General features: G+C 41.3%; 1 protein-coding gene across 1 annotated transcript in view; it reads right to left on the reverse strand.

The window, feature by feature from the left end:
- Nucleotides 1–299: 299 nt before the first annotated feature.
- Nucleotides 300–13701, reverse strand: part of DHX8 (DEAH (Asp-Glu-Ala-His) box polypeptide 8) — a 13616-nt gene continuing 214 nt past the window's right edge. The window contains exons 2-23 of the mRNA XM_010193948.1: nucleotides 13302–13387; nucleotides 12623–12695; nucleotides 12064–12149; nucleotides 11334–11443; nucleotides 10916–11227; nucleotides 10482–10626; nucleotides 9730–9933; nucleotides 9119–9206; nucleotides 8703–8800; nucleotides 8007–8154; nucleotides 7433–7614; nucleotides 6817–7011; nucleotides 6428–6613; nucleotides 5718–5928; nucleotides 5214–5395; nucleotides 4296–4436; nucleotides 3857–4012; nucleotides 2897–3034; nucleotides 2367–2495; nucleotides 1379–1575; nucleotides 1041–1220; nucleotides 300–519 (exon numbers count right to left, since the gene is read on the reverse strand). Coding sequence (XP_010192250.1) covers nucleotides 300–519; nucleotides 1041–1220; nucleotides 1379–1575; nucleotides 2367–2495; nucleotides 2897–3034; nucleotides 3857–4012; nucleotides 4296–4436; nucleotides 5214–5395; nucleotides 5718–5928; nucleotides 6428–6613; nucleotides 6817–7011; nucleotides 7433–7614; nucleotides 8007–8154; nucleotides 8703–8800; nucleotides 9119–9206; nucleotides 9730–9933; nucleotides 10482–10626; nucleotides 10916–11227; nucleotides 11334–11443; nucleotides 12064–12149; nucleotides 12623–12695; nucleotides 13302–13387 — 3467 coding nt within the window. The remainder of the gene's footprint in view (nucleotides 520–1040; nucleotides 1221–1378; nucleotides 1576–2366; nucleotides 2496–2896; nucleotides 3035–3856; nucleotides 4013–4295; nucleotides 4437–5213; nucleotides 5396–5717; nucleotides 5929–6427; nucleotides 6614–6816; nucleotides 7012–7432; nucleotides 7615–8006; nucleotides 8155–8702; nucleotides 8801–9118; nucleotides 9207–9729; nucleotides 9934–10481; nucleotides 10627–10915; nucleotides 11228–11333; nucleotides 11444–12063; nucleotides 12150–12622; nucleotides 12696–13301; nucleotides 13388–13701) is intronic.

Raw genomic sequence — 13701 nt, forward strand, 5'->3', positions numbered from 1 at the left:
CAAGTGTTAGGTTTCGTCTCTTAGAAGGGGAATGATTAAAGAAGTGCTTCAATAACCACTTCTGAAATGATGCAACACGCAGAGGAGTCCCTGGATATCTGTCATGTAGCTGTGGAAACAGGAGCAGCTGACACGAGCACACATCGCCCCCCCATGCTCGTGATCTGAAAATATTTACTCTCTGTTCATTTTGTAGGTAAGCTTCAACTGAATGTCCTTTCTTTCAGGACACTTGCAACAGTGCAAAGGTCACAGTCCCAGGAATATAAAGCCAGTAGGAGTCCATGAGGGAAGCAGGCTCACCGCCGTCTGAACGCACGCGATATCCTCCAAGCGTTGGGCTCCTCATAGCGGTTGTACAGGGGCTCCAGCCGTTGCTGCTTTTTCTGTTTGCTCAGCTTGGTTGGATCAGAAACCTTGAAGAAAGCTGGTGCAAACTCCACCAGCCAGCGAGGATCAATAGTTGTCACTTCACGCATATATTCCTTGGTGGTCAGTACCAGTTCATGATACACCACCCTGTGAAAATGGACAGCAGCCTTAGAAATTATTTTTTCTAAACAGGAAGAGACAGGGCAAGGGCTGACGTATCTAAGCTTGCCCCTTTATCTCCGTCTCACCCTTCTTCAGCAGAACGCTCCTTAAAAGCACCGACACAGGCTCCAAAAGAAACATCCAGAAAAGCTATCTTCTTTTTCCTCTCCTACTTCACAACTACAACTACTCCTCAGCACAAAACTACTTCATTCCATTTAAAACAATTCTCCCTCCCATCCCAACACTCAGTGTTTTAAACTCAATTCCACAGCACAGAAATACAGAACTTTGGCCTTGGCTCAAAAAGTGTCATCCCTGCTGGGGCACTAATTTTAGCAGCAGAAAAAGCCAAAAGCAGACTTAAAACTCTTCTCAGTCTGCTCACTGCTCAGGAATCAGCAGCCTATACTTTGATTTGTGCTCCACAAATAGTGCACACCACAACCTTTTCAGTTAAAAAGCCTGAACTGAAATACAAAATTAGATGGTACTGCCTTCCTTACCATTCTGGTTGCCTGTTGAAGAGAGCACTGGATGGGTGGATATAGACTACTTGTTGATCAATGAGTGTCCGATAACCTTCCTGGGGATCCTTCTTTGCTGCGTTTCGGAAGAAGCCACTACAGATGGCCTTCTGGACTCGAACTGTTGCCTTCCCACAGGATACCACATCCAGCTTGTGCCTGGCAGACAAGAGCAGGGTGGGGGGAGGGGGGAAAAAAGAAGAGCTCTCTAGATTTGGGTGCAGCTACCAACATCAAATTAGCAAATTTTGTTTAGCTACTCCAGTGTAAAGAACACACAGAAAACAGTCACTACCTGTACTTCTCAACACGCTCACCTGTCCATAATGCCCAACATCTGCTTGCGGATGTCCTGCGCCCTGCGTAGGGATCGGGCCTGGATAAAATTTTCATAGCACCAGGGATTTGAAAACTTATTATTCTTCCAGGAATTGTACACAGCCAGCAGAGTGAGGTGGTCACCTTCTGTCTGATGGAACTTGGCTTTCTTCTGATCAGCAAGTGCTTGTTTATCCTAACACATAAAATACGTCTCAATCAGGTATCTACATTGGAGAGACAATCCTTGTACAACATGAAGGACACAGGCTCCGTGTCACCCATACCATGACTTCTTAAGTCTACCAAGAAACAGATGATATGACATGACTGAGAAGACAACACAAAATTCTGAGTGGTGAGTGTCTAAGCGCCAAGTAATGAGAATCCAAAGGTCACTGGGACTGCGCTCACTAAGCCAAAACTATGCCTGTAAGAAAGGAAAGCCTAGAACTGCTCTTGCCAAAGTGAGACCTCATGCAGACTCTCCTAAGGACTCTCTCATGGGTGATAAGGACCTGACCAGAAAAGATGAACTGCAGCGGGCCATCATAATAAAGAAATAACGGATTCAAGACAAAACTGCTGTTGAGGAATCCTACCACAGCATCGTCTGCTGCTCACTGAGTTAAAAGAAATTAGCACAGGACAGGATTGCCAGAAAGAAATACATTTTGTGTATCTGAAAATGACAAAGACATTACAAACTCCAGAGCCAGGACTGATTTGGTTTAGGATTGTATGTGTTTACTGGGAAATGCGAAAGAGAATATGAGACTTCTAACCTCTTCACATGTGCAAAGAAACTATCAACATCACAGCTACAGGGTGTTTACTCACAAGGTACCTCAGAAATGGAACGTATGAGCACAGTGTAACGACTCTACAGGTCTATTTTGGCAAGTGTACCCACCTTCTAACACCTGAGGCAGGCACACAAAGAACACCCAAACTATAACACTGCTGCTTTTTGGCAGCATTTCTTACCTTTGGCCTGTAGAACACGTTCTGTACAGACAGCATGGAGACTATGGTCAGCATTTCCTCACTGCATCCCAGATGTACAGACATGATCAACATCTTACACAACATGGGCTCCAAGGGGAATTCTGCCATCTGCAAGAAAACTCTTTCAGAAAACTCTCTCGGTGTAAGAGAGCAACACCTTTTCTTCCACGCCTCCTTTCCAAAGCAGAGGGCTTTGACTAGAATAACTTCACCCAACATGAAACAAAATATTTCTCCATATTTACTATCACGAGAATATCCTGATACTTACAGGAAATTTTTAGACACTATAATAAAAGGAAACTTTCTGAATAAGGAGACATAACAGCTGCTCCTTAAAACACAGAAGATACGTAACTATGGTAAGTGAAAAGCCACCAATAAACCACAAGAGAATAAAAGGAAAAGGAAACCAACAGTGCTAGGCAAGTGCTTACACAACTACTCTCATGTCACCCCTAAATATGTGCAACCCAGACAGTGCTCAGCACCATTCTAATTTTGCCTACCCTGCGCCCAAGCCGAGTGAGCAGTCCCTCATCATCCAGAGCTCCCAGGGTGTACAGCTGCTCCATGGCAGTTATGAGAGTCTCCATTGGGGGAGCATCCATGAAGTCAAAGGAGAGCAAATCATTGATGCCCATAGCCTGAACAGAAGGAGTGGAGAAAACCCAAGTTAAAACACTGACAAGAAAGACACCAAGCTCCAGAGAGAGATACATAACCATCAAACAATGATGCACTACAGAACTTAGCCCCATCCTTATCCTGACTGGAACCACAATCAGGAATACAAGGCTGTATTTCTAGACTTGAGATAATCCACACTGGCCCATGGCTTTCATCCCCCATTCAGTTTTCCACTCTGTTTCTTTGGTACTGCTCCATACATCTCTCAAGCAAGATGATTCAACCATGGAGACACATGCTAAATACTGAGTTTGAGGACTTCCTGCCTTGTAAACCAGTGTGGTCTGACAGCTCAAATGGACACTAAATGTGTCTCCACCCTCCCCCTTGTTTTCAGAAAGGGGGGAAAAGACAGCAACATCCCCAGCTGCTACATACTGGGTTAGATCCAGTTTGTGGACTCCCACAGGGAGGGTATACACTTAGCATGTTTTCTGATCTCCAAACACATGCATCTAAAACAGTGTCTTATCTGTTAACATAAATGTACCTTACATAGAAAATGCATATTGCCCGTAAGATTGCTGTTTCTCAAACCTCCTGCAACTAACTACTCTGTGCAGCTGACACTTGTCATTTAGGTGGGTATTCAACATTATAACCCTCAAGGGAAAAACACAGGAGCAAGGCTCAGTGCCCGAGAATTGTATTTGATGCAGTTTCCCTTCCAAAATACCTCTGTTCACTACAAGGATCTGAAATTACAGAAGTACTTAATGAGGCACAAAAGCAAGACTCACTTATTGAAACACTTGTGATCATGTTGGCGAAATACGCACCTTCAGGGAAAGTACAGTACTGGCCAGATTTGTTCTCTGGATTTCAGGCACATTGGTGGTTAGCATCTCATCTCGATAAGCACGCTCTGTGTATAACCTATAGCATTTTCCTGGTCCTGTTCTCCCAGCCCTTCCTGCTCGCTGCTTTGCTTGAGCCTAAAAGTCACAAGGCATCTCAATGAACAGGTGCAAACAGGCATAGGTAAACACAAGTAAAATAAAACTATTCATTATTCACAGTTTTACTTGTATTAATAGAAAGAGGTTTCCAATACAACCCAGGAAAGAATGTATTCCTTAGGCACAGTCTCAAAGAGACCGGGAGTTATCAAAAATGTGATTTTATCATTGCCTCACTTTGCTTCTGGGTGCTTGAATGCCACATCAAGATACACGTTACCAGGAAGAAAGACAAAATAGTCCAACACAGAATGCCTACCTGTGAAATTGGTGTAACAACCAGTTGGTCAATTCCAGTCTTCGAGTTATAAACTTTCTGCTTCACAAAGCCAGGATCAACTACGTAATATATTCCATCGATAGTCAAAGATGTCTCAGCAATGTTAGTGGCGATAACAACCTGCAAACAACAGCTTGATTTAGTACAAATTTGGTCTCTAGTTGCCAAGCAAACCCTGCTGCTCAACTTAAGCAAACCATTCTACACGATACGAGCAGTTTGTTATAAACACACCTACTATTGTTTAACACCAAAAGGAGAAATGTGTTCCCAGAGGAACAGAAAGAAGCGTTATCTACAATCAAAGATAGACAGGTTTTAAGTAAAGTTTAAGTTTCAGATTTGGGCAATATGTGAAAAGCGCACAATAAAGTCATAGAATCATTTGGTTGGAAAAGACATTTAAAATCATTAAAAGTGAAAGATCAGTATAAGTTTGTAAGCAGACTGCACTGACATCAGAGAGAATTTCCGCCTATTGCTCAAACACAGTCCATATTTAGAGAAGACTTTTCCAGGGAAAATCTCTCGATACTCATTCACTATTTGGTAGAAAAGGTACATCTATAAAACAGGAACTGCATACAGATTTTACTGAAGTTAATATCCTTCAAAGGCAGCATTAAAAAACACAACAAGAACAACCCATGCACAAGTCTGCTACATCAGGTGTTTTTGCATCGTTTTCAAAGGTTTAGATAACACATATAGGCACGTACGTAACCAAAAACACACTGTAAGCTACACACAAGCCACCTTTTCTCCAAAACTACACAGTTTTGTCTGAAGTCATAACTAACAACATAGGCATAACATAAGGCATGTGATTAGCAGTGTAACATACCCTGCTATTAAAATGTATCAGCAAAAGATGAAGACATACTCAGCTGAAATTACCTTTCTGCTTCCTGGTGGGGCTGGGTCGAAGATCCTGGTTTGCATTTCACTGGGTAAAGCTGAATATACTGGTAGGATAATTAACTCTGGAACATCAGGTCCTAGAGATTTCATCCTCTCATAGAGGATTTCACAGGCAGTGTCAATCTCTTCCTGACCAGTTAAAAACACCAAAATGTCACCTGCACAGGAAGTAGATGAAAACATCCACAGAATCAATTCTGTTCAGTACAACTCCTGCATTACCACATTTCCATTCTTCACTTTTTCCATTTAAAGCAGAGAATCCCCAACTTTTCCTAGCCCCAGGGCAACAGCAACGTGCTCGAGTCTTTCACCCAAATTTTTCAGCATTTTATTTACTGTATTTGCAACCAACAGAGGGTAGTGCTCAGAGCGTTTTGCTCATGCTACTAATACGTGATCCACGACTTACAGAAAAAACTTGCTCAAAGGTATGAGAGTCCTTGAATCACTGATCACCCTAGATCACTCTCCACTCACCTGGTGGCTCTGTTAAGTGGATCTGCATTACTGTAATCAGACTGGCATCCAAATAGTCTGTCTCTGGCTCTTTCGTGTACAGAATTTCTACTGGGTATGTTCTGCCAGGAATTGTGAAGATTGGCGCTTCATAGAAATACTGAGAGAATTTCACAGCATCCAGCGTTGCTGACGTCACTATCAACTTCATATCCTGCCGCTTCTGCACTGTCTATAGCAGAACAGAAAGTTCAAGTCATTTATTGCCTTTGGGACTAGTAACACATGGCACTTAAGTCAGAGAAATACGACCAGTACTATGAGGCATTTTGATGTCTGAGTAGAGGGGCAGCTCATTGCAGTATCCAGAATTTCAAAAAAATGACTGCTAAGGTCACACTTCAAACCTCTCTTAGCAGCACCTATCACAGAAAGCCTTCGTCAGAGAAGGAAGAACAAAGCAAGAACACTCCACTGCTCATCCATTAGTATAAGCATCCTGGGCTGCCAATTCTCAGTTTCTGCTGGATTTTGCTTGTTTTGTCTTCACACAAAGGCTCACCTTATGAAAATTTGGACTACAAATCCTTAAAGGCATTTGTTTTGCTTCAGAGGTGTCTCCCAGAGCACACAAATGCACTTGACTTGTGTAACCTTGCCTTTGCCCATGGGCTCCTATGTATGTAGCATACAGAGGATGCTGAAGCAATAAAAATCAAATGCTACATTACCTTCTTCAGGAGTCCAAAGAGCACATCTGTATGTATGGTCCTTTCGTGGGCTTCATCCAGCATGATAATGGCATACTGGGTCAGATCTGGGTCTATCAAGCACTCCCTCAGTAACATACCATCTGTCATGTATTTGATAACAGTTTCGGGGCTAGTGCAGTCTTCAAATCGAATGGTGTAGCCAACCTAGAAAGAAGAGTTGCACAAAACCTGAAGCTACAGAATTAAGTTATTAGCACTATTAATTCCCAGTCTGATTATTCTGCAAGCTCATTTTACAGCCTACAAGGGAAAAGACACATGGACACAAAAGCAAACTAGCTCCAGTGCTGAGTTTTCCCACTTTTCTTTATGTTTATTTTGGCATGTTCTTCAGCATGGAAATTCACCTCTTGTCCCAAGCAGCAGCCAAATTCCTCTGACACCCTCTTCGCAACAGACATTGCAGCCACTCTGCGAGGCTGAGTACATCCAATCTTCCCTCTTGATGTATACCCTGCTTCAGCCAGATATTGGGTAATCTGCGTGGTCTTCCCAGATCCTGTCTCTCCGATAACAATCAGAATCTGGTTGTCATGCACAGCCTAGAAAACATCGTAACAGATACACTTGTCAAAATTTGAAAACAAAACCCAAACCAAACACACAGAAAAAAATCAACACAGTGCATCCACGACTGGTGAGCACTTGCTGCTCTTGCTCCAGCTGACCCAGATCAAAGAATCATGCAAGTGTTCTTACTGATCAAATTAGTAAACTACTTAACCATTTAGCTGAGTCATCCCTTGCCAACATAACTCTAGTTTCAATTTTTACTTGCATCAATAAATATCTGGAGCTTTACTAAAATACACAGAAATATATATGATCATGTAAAGTTATTCTGAACTACAGTTCTGCACTTGAAACTATCAACTGGCTATTCATGTGTCAACAAGGTAAACCAGGAATCTTTATTTTAAATTATTGCTTGCTCAAACAAGAATGCCATTTCAAAAGTCTTACTTGTATCAGCTGCTCCTTCAGTCTGAAGATTGGGAGACTCTCTCTCTGCTCAATGATGGAAAGCTGGGTCTTCTTACCATAAGACGCTTTGTTGCCACCAAATGCATGTTTCTTCCACTCTGGGATATCATTGGGCATCATCCCAATACCTCGCATGTTTGCAGCTATTTGTCTTCCATCCACTAGGAAATAAACAATTTCACCATTGTTTTTAGGTTCACACAGCACAGACCCTGATGATCCTGTTCCTACTGCTCCATCATCCATGCCTGCTATACTTAAGTGTTTAAGGATTTTTTAAGTTCCTATGTGTATACCCCCACTATTACACTACTTTACCTGTTAAAAATGGCTTCACCATCCATCACACCTTTTAGTAATACATACTTGGTGGACAGCAGGATACAGCTGTACATTCCCCCTGACATACCCATTTCCACCTCAGTGGAAAAGCATCTCTTCTCTGCCTTGCTTTTAAAGCGAGGCAGACAAACACAATAGTAAGACATTTCTCCTGAGTTGCTCAACTATCACAAAAAAGTCACAGTTAACACTTAGATGTGTTCAGACATACCATCAGGGAGAGGATCCACCCAGTGCGTGTTGAGTCCCATGGGAATAGAATCCATCTCTGCTTCTCTCTGGGCCTGTTTAAGTTCTCGTCTTTCTTTAGCTAAAGCACTCTGCATCATTGCAGCCTGGGACAAGGAACCATCTGGATTCTGGAAAGCAAGAAAAAAGTTAAGATATCAAGCACACTCCAGTCCTTCAACTTCAATTATATCTGTCACCACTGTCCACTCTAGGAGCCTCTTCTGAAGATGCTTTAAAAGATGTTAACTTTTTATCTATTTGAGATGCAGGATACTTCCATTAGCCCAGCCTCATGATCTGACATGGTCATGACTAATATGGAGCATCCCTACATTGTCCAGTCACGAGGATTACAGGCACAAGCAATGAAAAATAAGTATTTCTCTAAGATCTTCTACTTTCAAAAGGTAAGAAAAAGCAGAACAGAGAAAGTATGTTCTGACATACTTATGTGAAATGGTTGCTGCTGCAGGCTAATGTGCATTTCAGCTCTATTATTCCACTTCATTGTCACCAGTTAAGTAAGAAACCAATTTTATAAGTAAAGAATGGATCCTCAATTCAGTAGTAATGTTTTTCAGGGCTCTCAGTAATGTCCACGTGGAAAACTGTTTGTAAAATTCCCAAACATTTAATTAAATCAAATAAATTGGTTTTAGTTCTGGAAATCTCTTACCTTTACTATTTTGATGGGACTCATATCCATGCTCTGTTTAGTATGACCTCGAAGGAACGGCGGCTCTTCTTCAACTAACTCAATCTCAAGGTCCTCATCTAAAATCCACAAGTGACAATTTTTACAGAAAAGTTAAACATTATCTTTCAGGTACATAAAAGGATGGTGCTTCCTGTGTATTCTTGATCATTATGTTATTAGTTTTAAAAGTGAAAACATGACAAATAAATAGAATGCACAAACAGGGCACATCCAAATCCTACTGACAATAAGGGTAGCGCAACCCTATTTCCAAACATTTAAGATGACAGCAAACTGTGAGATGCTTCACTTACATCACCATCTCTTCTTGAATCTAAACACGTCCAGAAACACAAGGAATTTACAACAACAAAAAGACTACTTAGAAATATTACCTTCTTCATCATCAACTTTAGGAAGGATCCCAGTCTCCTCATCAAAGTCGGGAAACTCTTCTTTGGAAAGCACATTAGCTGCGATCATCTGGGAACACAATGAACACAACGTGAATTCGTCCCCATGAACAAACACAACTCACATCCACCAGGTCTCAGTTCTAATGCTGTTGACAGACTTGTAAAACAGGGACGAGGAATGTTGTGATTTCAGAACAAAGGAATGGTCCCACATTCAGACACATGTCTCCCCAGGTCATACAGTCTCCGATCGAATAGTCCTCTTGTTATTCTAAATACCATCAGTGAGAGACAGCTGGCTTATGCATGGCAGGACTGCTCTGATAATCAAATACCATCTAAGTGTCACTGGATAAGCTCACAATCCCCCAGGTCAGAGTGGTACCTGGAGGTTACCTGGTCCAACCTCTAGCTCAAAGCAGGGCTAACTTCATAGTCAGAAATAAGCTAGAAGTCCCAAACCACAAGAAAACAGCAATTTAGAGGGAAGGAATAAGTTACACAAACAATCAAGGAGCCGTTTTCTAGTTCATGAAACTCCCTAATAATTTTACTGACTGACACTCTATTTACCTGAATACAACACACACCTGTTTAATTTCCCATTTCTCTGGGTCTGAAATGCGGGTGAGGCGTTTTCGTTCCAAACTATCATCCTCCACCTCTGGGGCATTCACCAGGGACAGGTGACTGGGCCTGTCTGGATTTCTCATAGAGGTTTCTTCATTGGTTTCTCCAATCAGGTTTCTCCTCCGGTTCGGGTTCAGGTCTTCCCCAGTGTCTTGATCAACATCCTACATTAGATCAATTAATCGATCAATCAGCTCAACCTATACTGCATTTCTCCCAATCAACACTGGCGTTTCCTCTAAAGCAGAGTACATCTCTCAGAGAGACTACTGGCAACAACAGCCCATTCACAGAAAATGGTATTTTGCATGCTTTTTTTCAGCTGGTATTGTGAGGTAAGTACACCCCAAGGCCTGGAACACTCTACTCTGCCTTGGCAATGGCAGTGATTTCCTTTAAAATGAAATGCTTCTCTCATACTGAAAAAAGGAGACAAACATAGCAATAGCCTGAGGTTTGCCTTGTCACTTAGTTAACATGTTAAGTCAAAAAACTCTTAGGAACATTACAACAAAAACAAGAATGTACAGAAAATGAGTAAAAAGTAATAGGCCACTTAAACACAGAACAGTAACTCAATTTGTTAAACTTCTACTTGAGGGGTCATGTTTTACTTTTCATCAAGAAGTGTACAAAAAACAGCAAAAAGGCACAATCTTTAAAAATTCTGGCACCACAAACTCTAGTACAAGCACTACAGAACCTTCCATACCTTCATGCTCAGGCTGGTTTTGGATCCAGTAAAGGACAACACTTTGACTTTTACTCTTTGTCCTTTGCTCACAACATCAGCAACATTGGCAACCCGTCCTTCTCTTCGAAGCTCCGAGATATGGACCAAGCCCTCCCAACGCTTCCTGTAGGTGAAACGAACAGAGGGGCATGAGATGTTGCACATTATTACTCTGACAGTTCTTCAGATCATTCAGAGTCTGGATTAAAATATTTTGTTACCAACTAATTATTTGTGTACGTTCATAAACTGGTTTTTATCAGAAGAACATTCTCCGATGTCAAATTTGTTTTTCTGAAACAGATCGTCATTGTGGCATCAAAATCCAGCATACGTTATTGTAGCCTCATAACTTGTTAGGATACTAGCAGAAAAGAGAACAATACAGACTTATTGTGACCATTTGGAGGTACCTCAGTCCTTCTAGCTGCACAAAGCATCCAAACTGCATTATACTTGTGACTTTGCCATTGTAAATGTCTCCAATGGAAGGCTCCTCTGGCGGTGGACGGTCTATGTGCTTGTCTCTCCATCTCTCACTGCTCTTCTCCATGTACTTCTCTCGATCCTTACGGTCCCTACTGGGACTCCCACTTCTGCTCCTTGACCGGTATCTGGATTTTCCCCTGTTCTTATCCCGTGTCCTAGAACGAGACCTGGAGCGAGATCTGTGCCTTCGTTTCCTGTCTCTGCTACGACTGCGGCTCTTTCTCTTTTTCTTTGCCCTAACAAACAAGCATTACATAATTGCAATGAAATTCCACATAGGAAGAGCGAGCAGGCAAAAACAACTGCCAACACCCACCCCACAAAGACACACCAGATACCTACCGGTGGTCGCTGCTCCTTTGCCTGCCTTGCCTGTCTGCACTGGGCATCAGAGCTTCAAGCTCTTTAAGTGCATCAGCTGCCACCTTCACATCATCTTCATCCAGCATATTCTGCAAGAACAGAGAATTATTCTGTAAGAAGGCTGCAGTCAGTCATAGAGAATTAATCTACAGAAAGGAAAATCACATACATTCCTTATAAACAGATATGCAAGATTTTAAAAAGATCAGACAGAATACGTGAATATGGGGGGAAAAAAGAGAATAACGCTATCCTGCTGTTTTGCCACAACACTGAGACAATTCTGCCTTTATACAAGAGACAGCTTCATCTCAATGCCTCAAGTTATTGCAGAAATATAAAATACATGACCCTCATAGAATCTGAATGTCCACAATTTTTATCTATTACTATTACCATCATTACTTTGAGTATCATGTAAGAAAGGCCAGGCTACAAATTTCATGTCACGAGAGCCTCAGCTTCCAGGTATTCTACAAAACAGCTTCATGGCAATCGCTGTAACAGCTATTCATGATAACTAAAGGTACTAAAACCAGCCTTCTTTTTTTTTGTATTTAATTTCTCATAGTCACTTTTATCTGTGCATTAGCAGGAAACACATTAACATGGAAAAAAAGCTTGAAATGAAGGTAAACAGGGAAGGAAAAAAAAAGGAAAAAAAGAGTTTTCACACATTCACAAAAGAAATCTGAAATTAAGATCTTACCCTGATGTTGGGATTGTCTGGCCTGCAAAGGGCTGGAAACAACTCCTTCAACTTTTCCTTCTCCGATTTGGGTTTGACAACTGTCTCTGATTTTAAGATTTAAAATAAAAATTAAACAAACCAAACAATAAAAATTAGAAGAGCTAGGACGATTCACTCTTGATTTTTCTGTAACTGAATGTAAAGTTTAACTTCCACCTGAACACAAAGGTTGATACAGACTTTACAGAGCTTCGGTTCACAGATTACTACATTATCTTTCCAAAAATAAAATCCTGGTTGTTACTGAATCTGCGAAACACGTAAATACTCTAAATAGTGTACTCAGGATGTTTTCAGTGCCCAAACAGCTCTGCTAATCTACTGCTAACAACAGAGAGACTCCTACTGCAACCATAAGACACAGTCTGGCCTTATGAGCCCTGCACAATAACTGCACCAATTTCACCAAACGTGACCCAAAACTATCAAAGACTAAGAGCTTTGTGGGTTGGAGATGTTCTGGGCTTTTGTTTTTCTTTTTACATTGATCTGATAAAAGGGTTAAGATTATGCTTACCTTTGCTCGTAGATGGTTTTGGTGGAGGCCGCATTGTCTGTATGAGACGTAGCAAGTTACTAATAAGGGAATCCTGAAAAGTTTAATAAAATAATTTAAGAAATGACTGTAACACTGATTTTCATTATTACAAGGCATAAGTGAGGGGTTATTAGCAGGAGAAAATAAAGCTCAATTCTGAAGATGGAAGTTCATTTTTAGAAAGTATTGCTGGACTTTATGTACAACCTAAAAAGACAGGTTAAGTTGAATCTGAAAATAGTTATGATAATTCAATTGAACTGACTTTTCTACTTTTTGACTTTTCATTTTTAATCATCTACTTAATCCAACAAGTTATTTATGAGGAACTCACGAACTCAGCCTTTAAGTATCAAACGAAGACTTACAACATCACCTGCCTTCGTGAAAAATTGTTTCTTCCATATTTTATATGCTTAACAAGACAATAAGCAGTTCAAGAAATCAGAATGATGCTTCACAAAGACTACGAAAGTTTAAAGAAAAGAAGGGAAAAGCTTGGCTTGATGAGACAAGAAAACTCAAAAGCTAATTAGTGACTAGTTTCTCAGTTGAAGAAAACCAATAATCACTTCTCACACTCCTCCTTAAAACAAAAAGCTCTATAAAACATACCAGGACAAGAAGACCGTGTAAATAAACGTTTGGATCTACTCACAGTGAACTCAGCACCATTCTTAAGAAGAACTGCTTTAAACGTGTCAAACGTGGTATTTTTTTCAGCAAGACTTATCACAAACTCGGCTGGAAAGAAAAAGCAGGAGGTGAATCAGAACAAGTAATCAAAAGGCTGTACATGTATCTTACATTTGGATGAAAGCTGTTCTCCCAGCAGCGCGGTGGCCACCTCGGCCTGTCCCCCTACGGAAAAGCCGCATCGCTGCTCGCACAGCGGCGGTTTCCTCTCCCAGCCCTCCCGTAGCCCAGACCGAAGCGTTTTCACACGCTTACGTCGTTTTTTGAAGAAAAATCTAGGTTTTTGTTTCTAAATTCGAAAAGCCCCTTAGCAAAACACGTCCTGGCCGACAGAAACGGCTACGACCGCCCTTCCCACAGCC

Source organism: Mesitornis unicolor, unplaced genomic scaffold, assembly GCF_000695765.1.
Source record: "Mesitornis unicolor isolate BGI_N332 unplaced genomic scaffold, ASM69576v1 scaffold18041, whole genome shotgun sequence".
NCBI lineage: Eukaryota > Metazoa > Chordata > Aves > Mesitornithiformes > Mesitornithidae > Mesitornis > Mesitornis unicolor.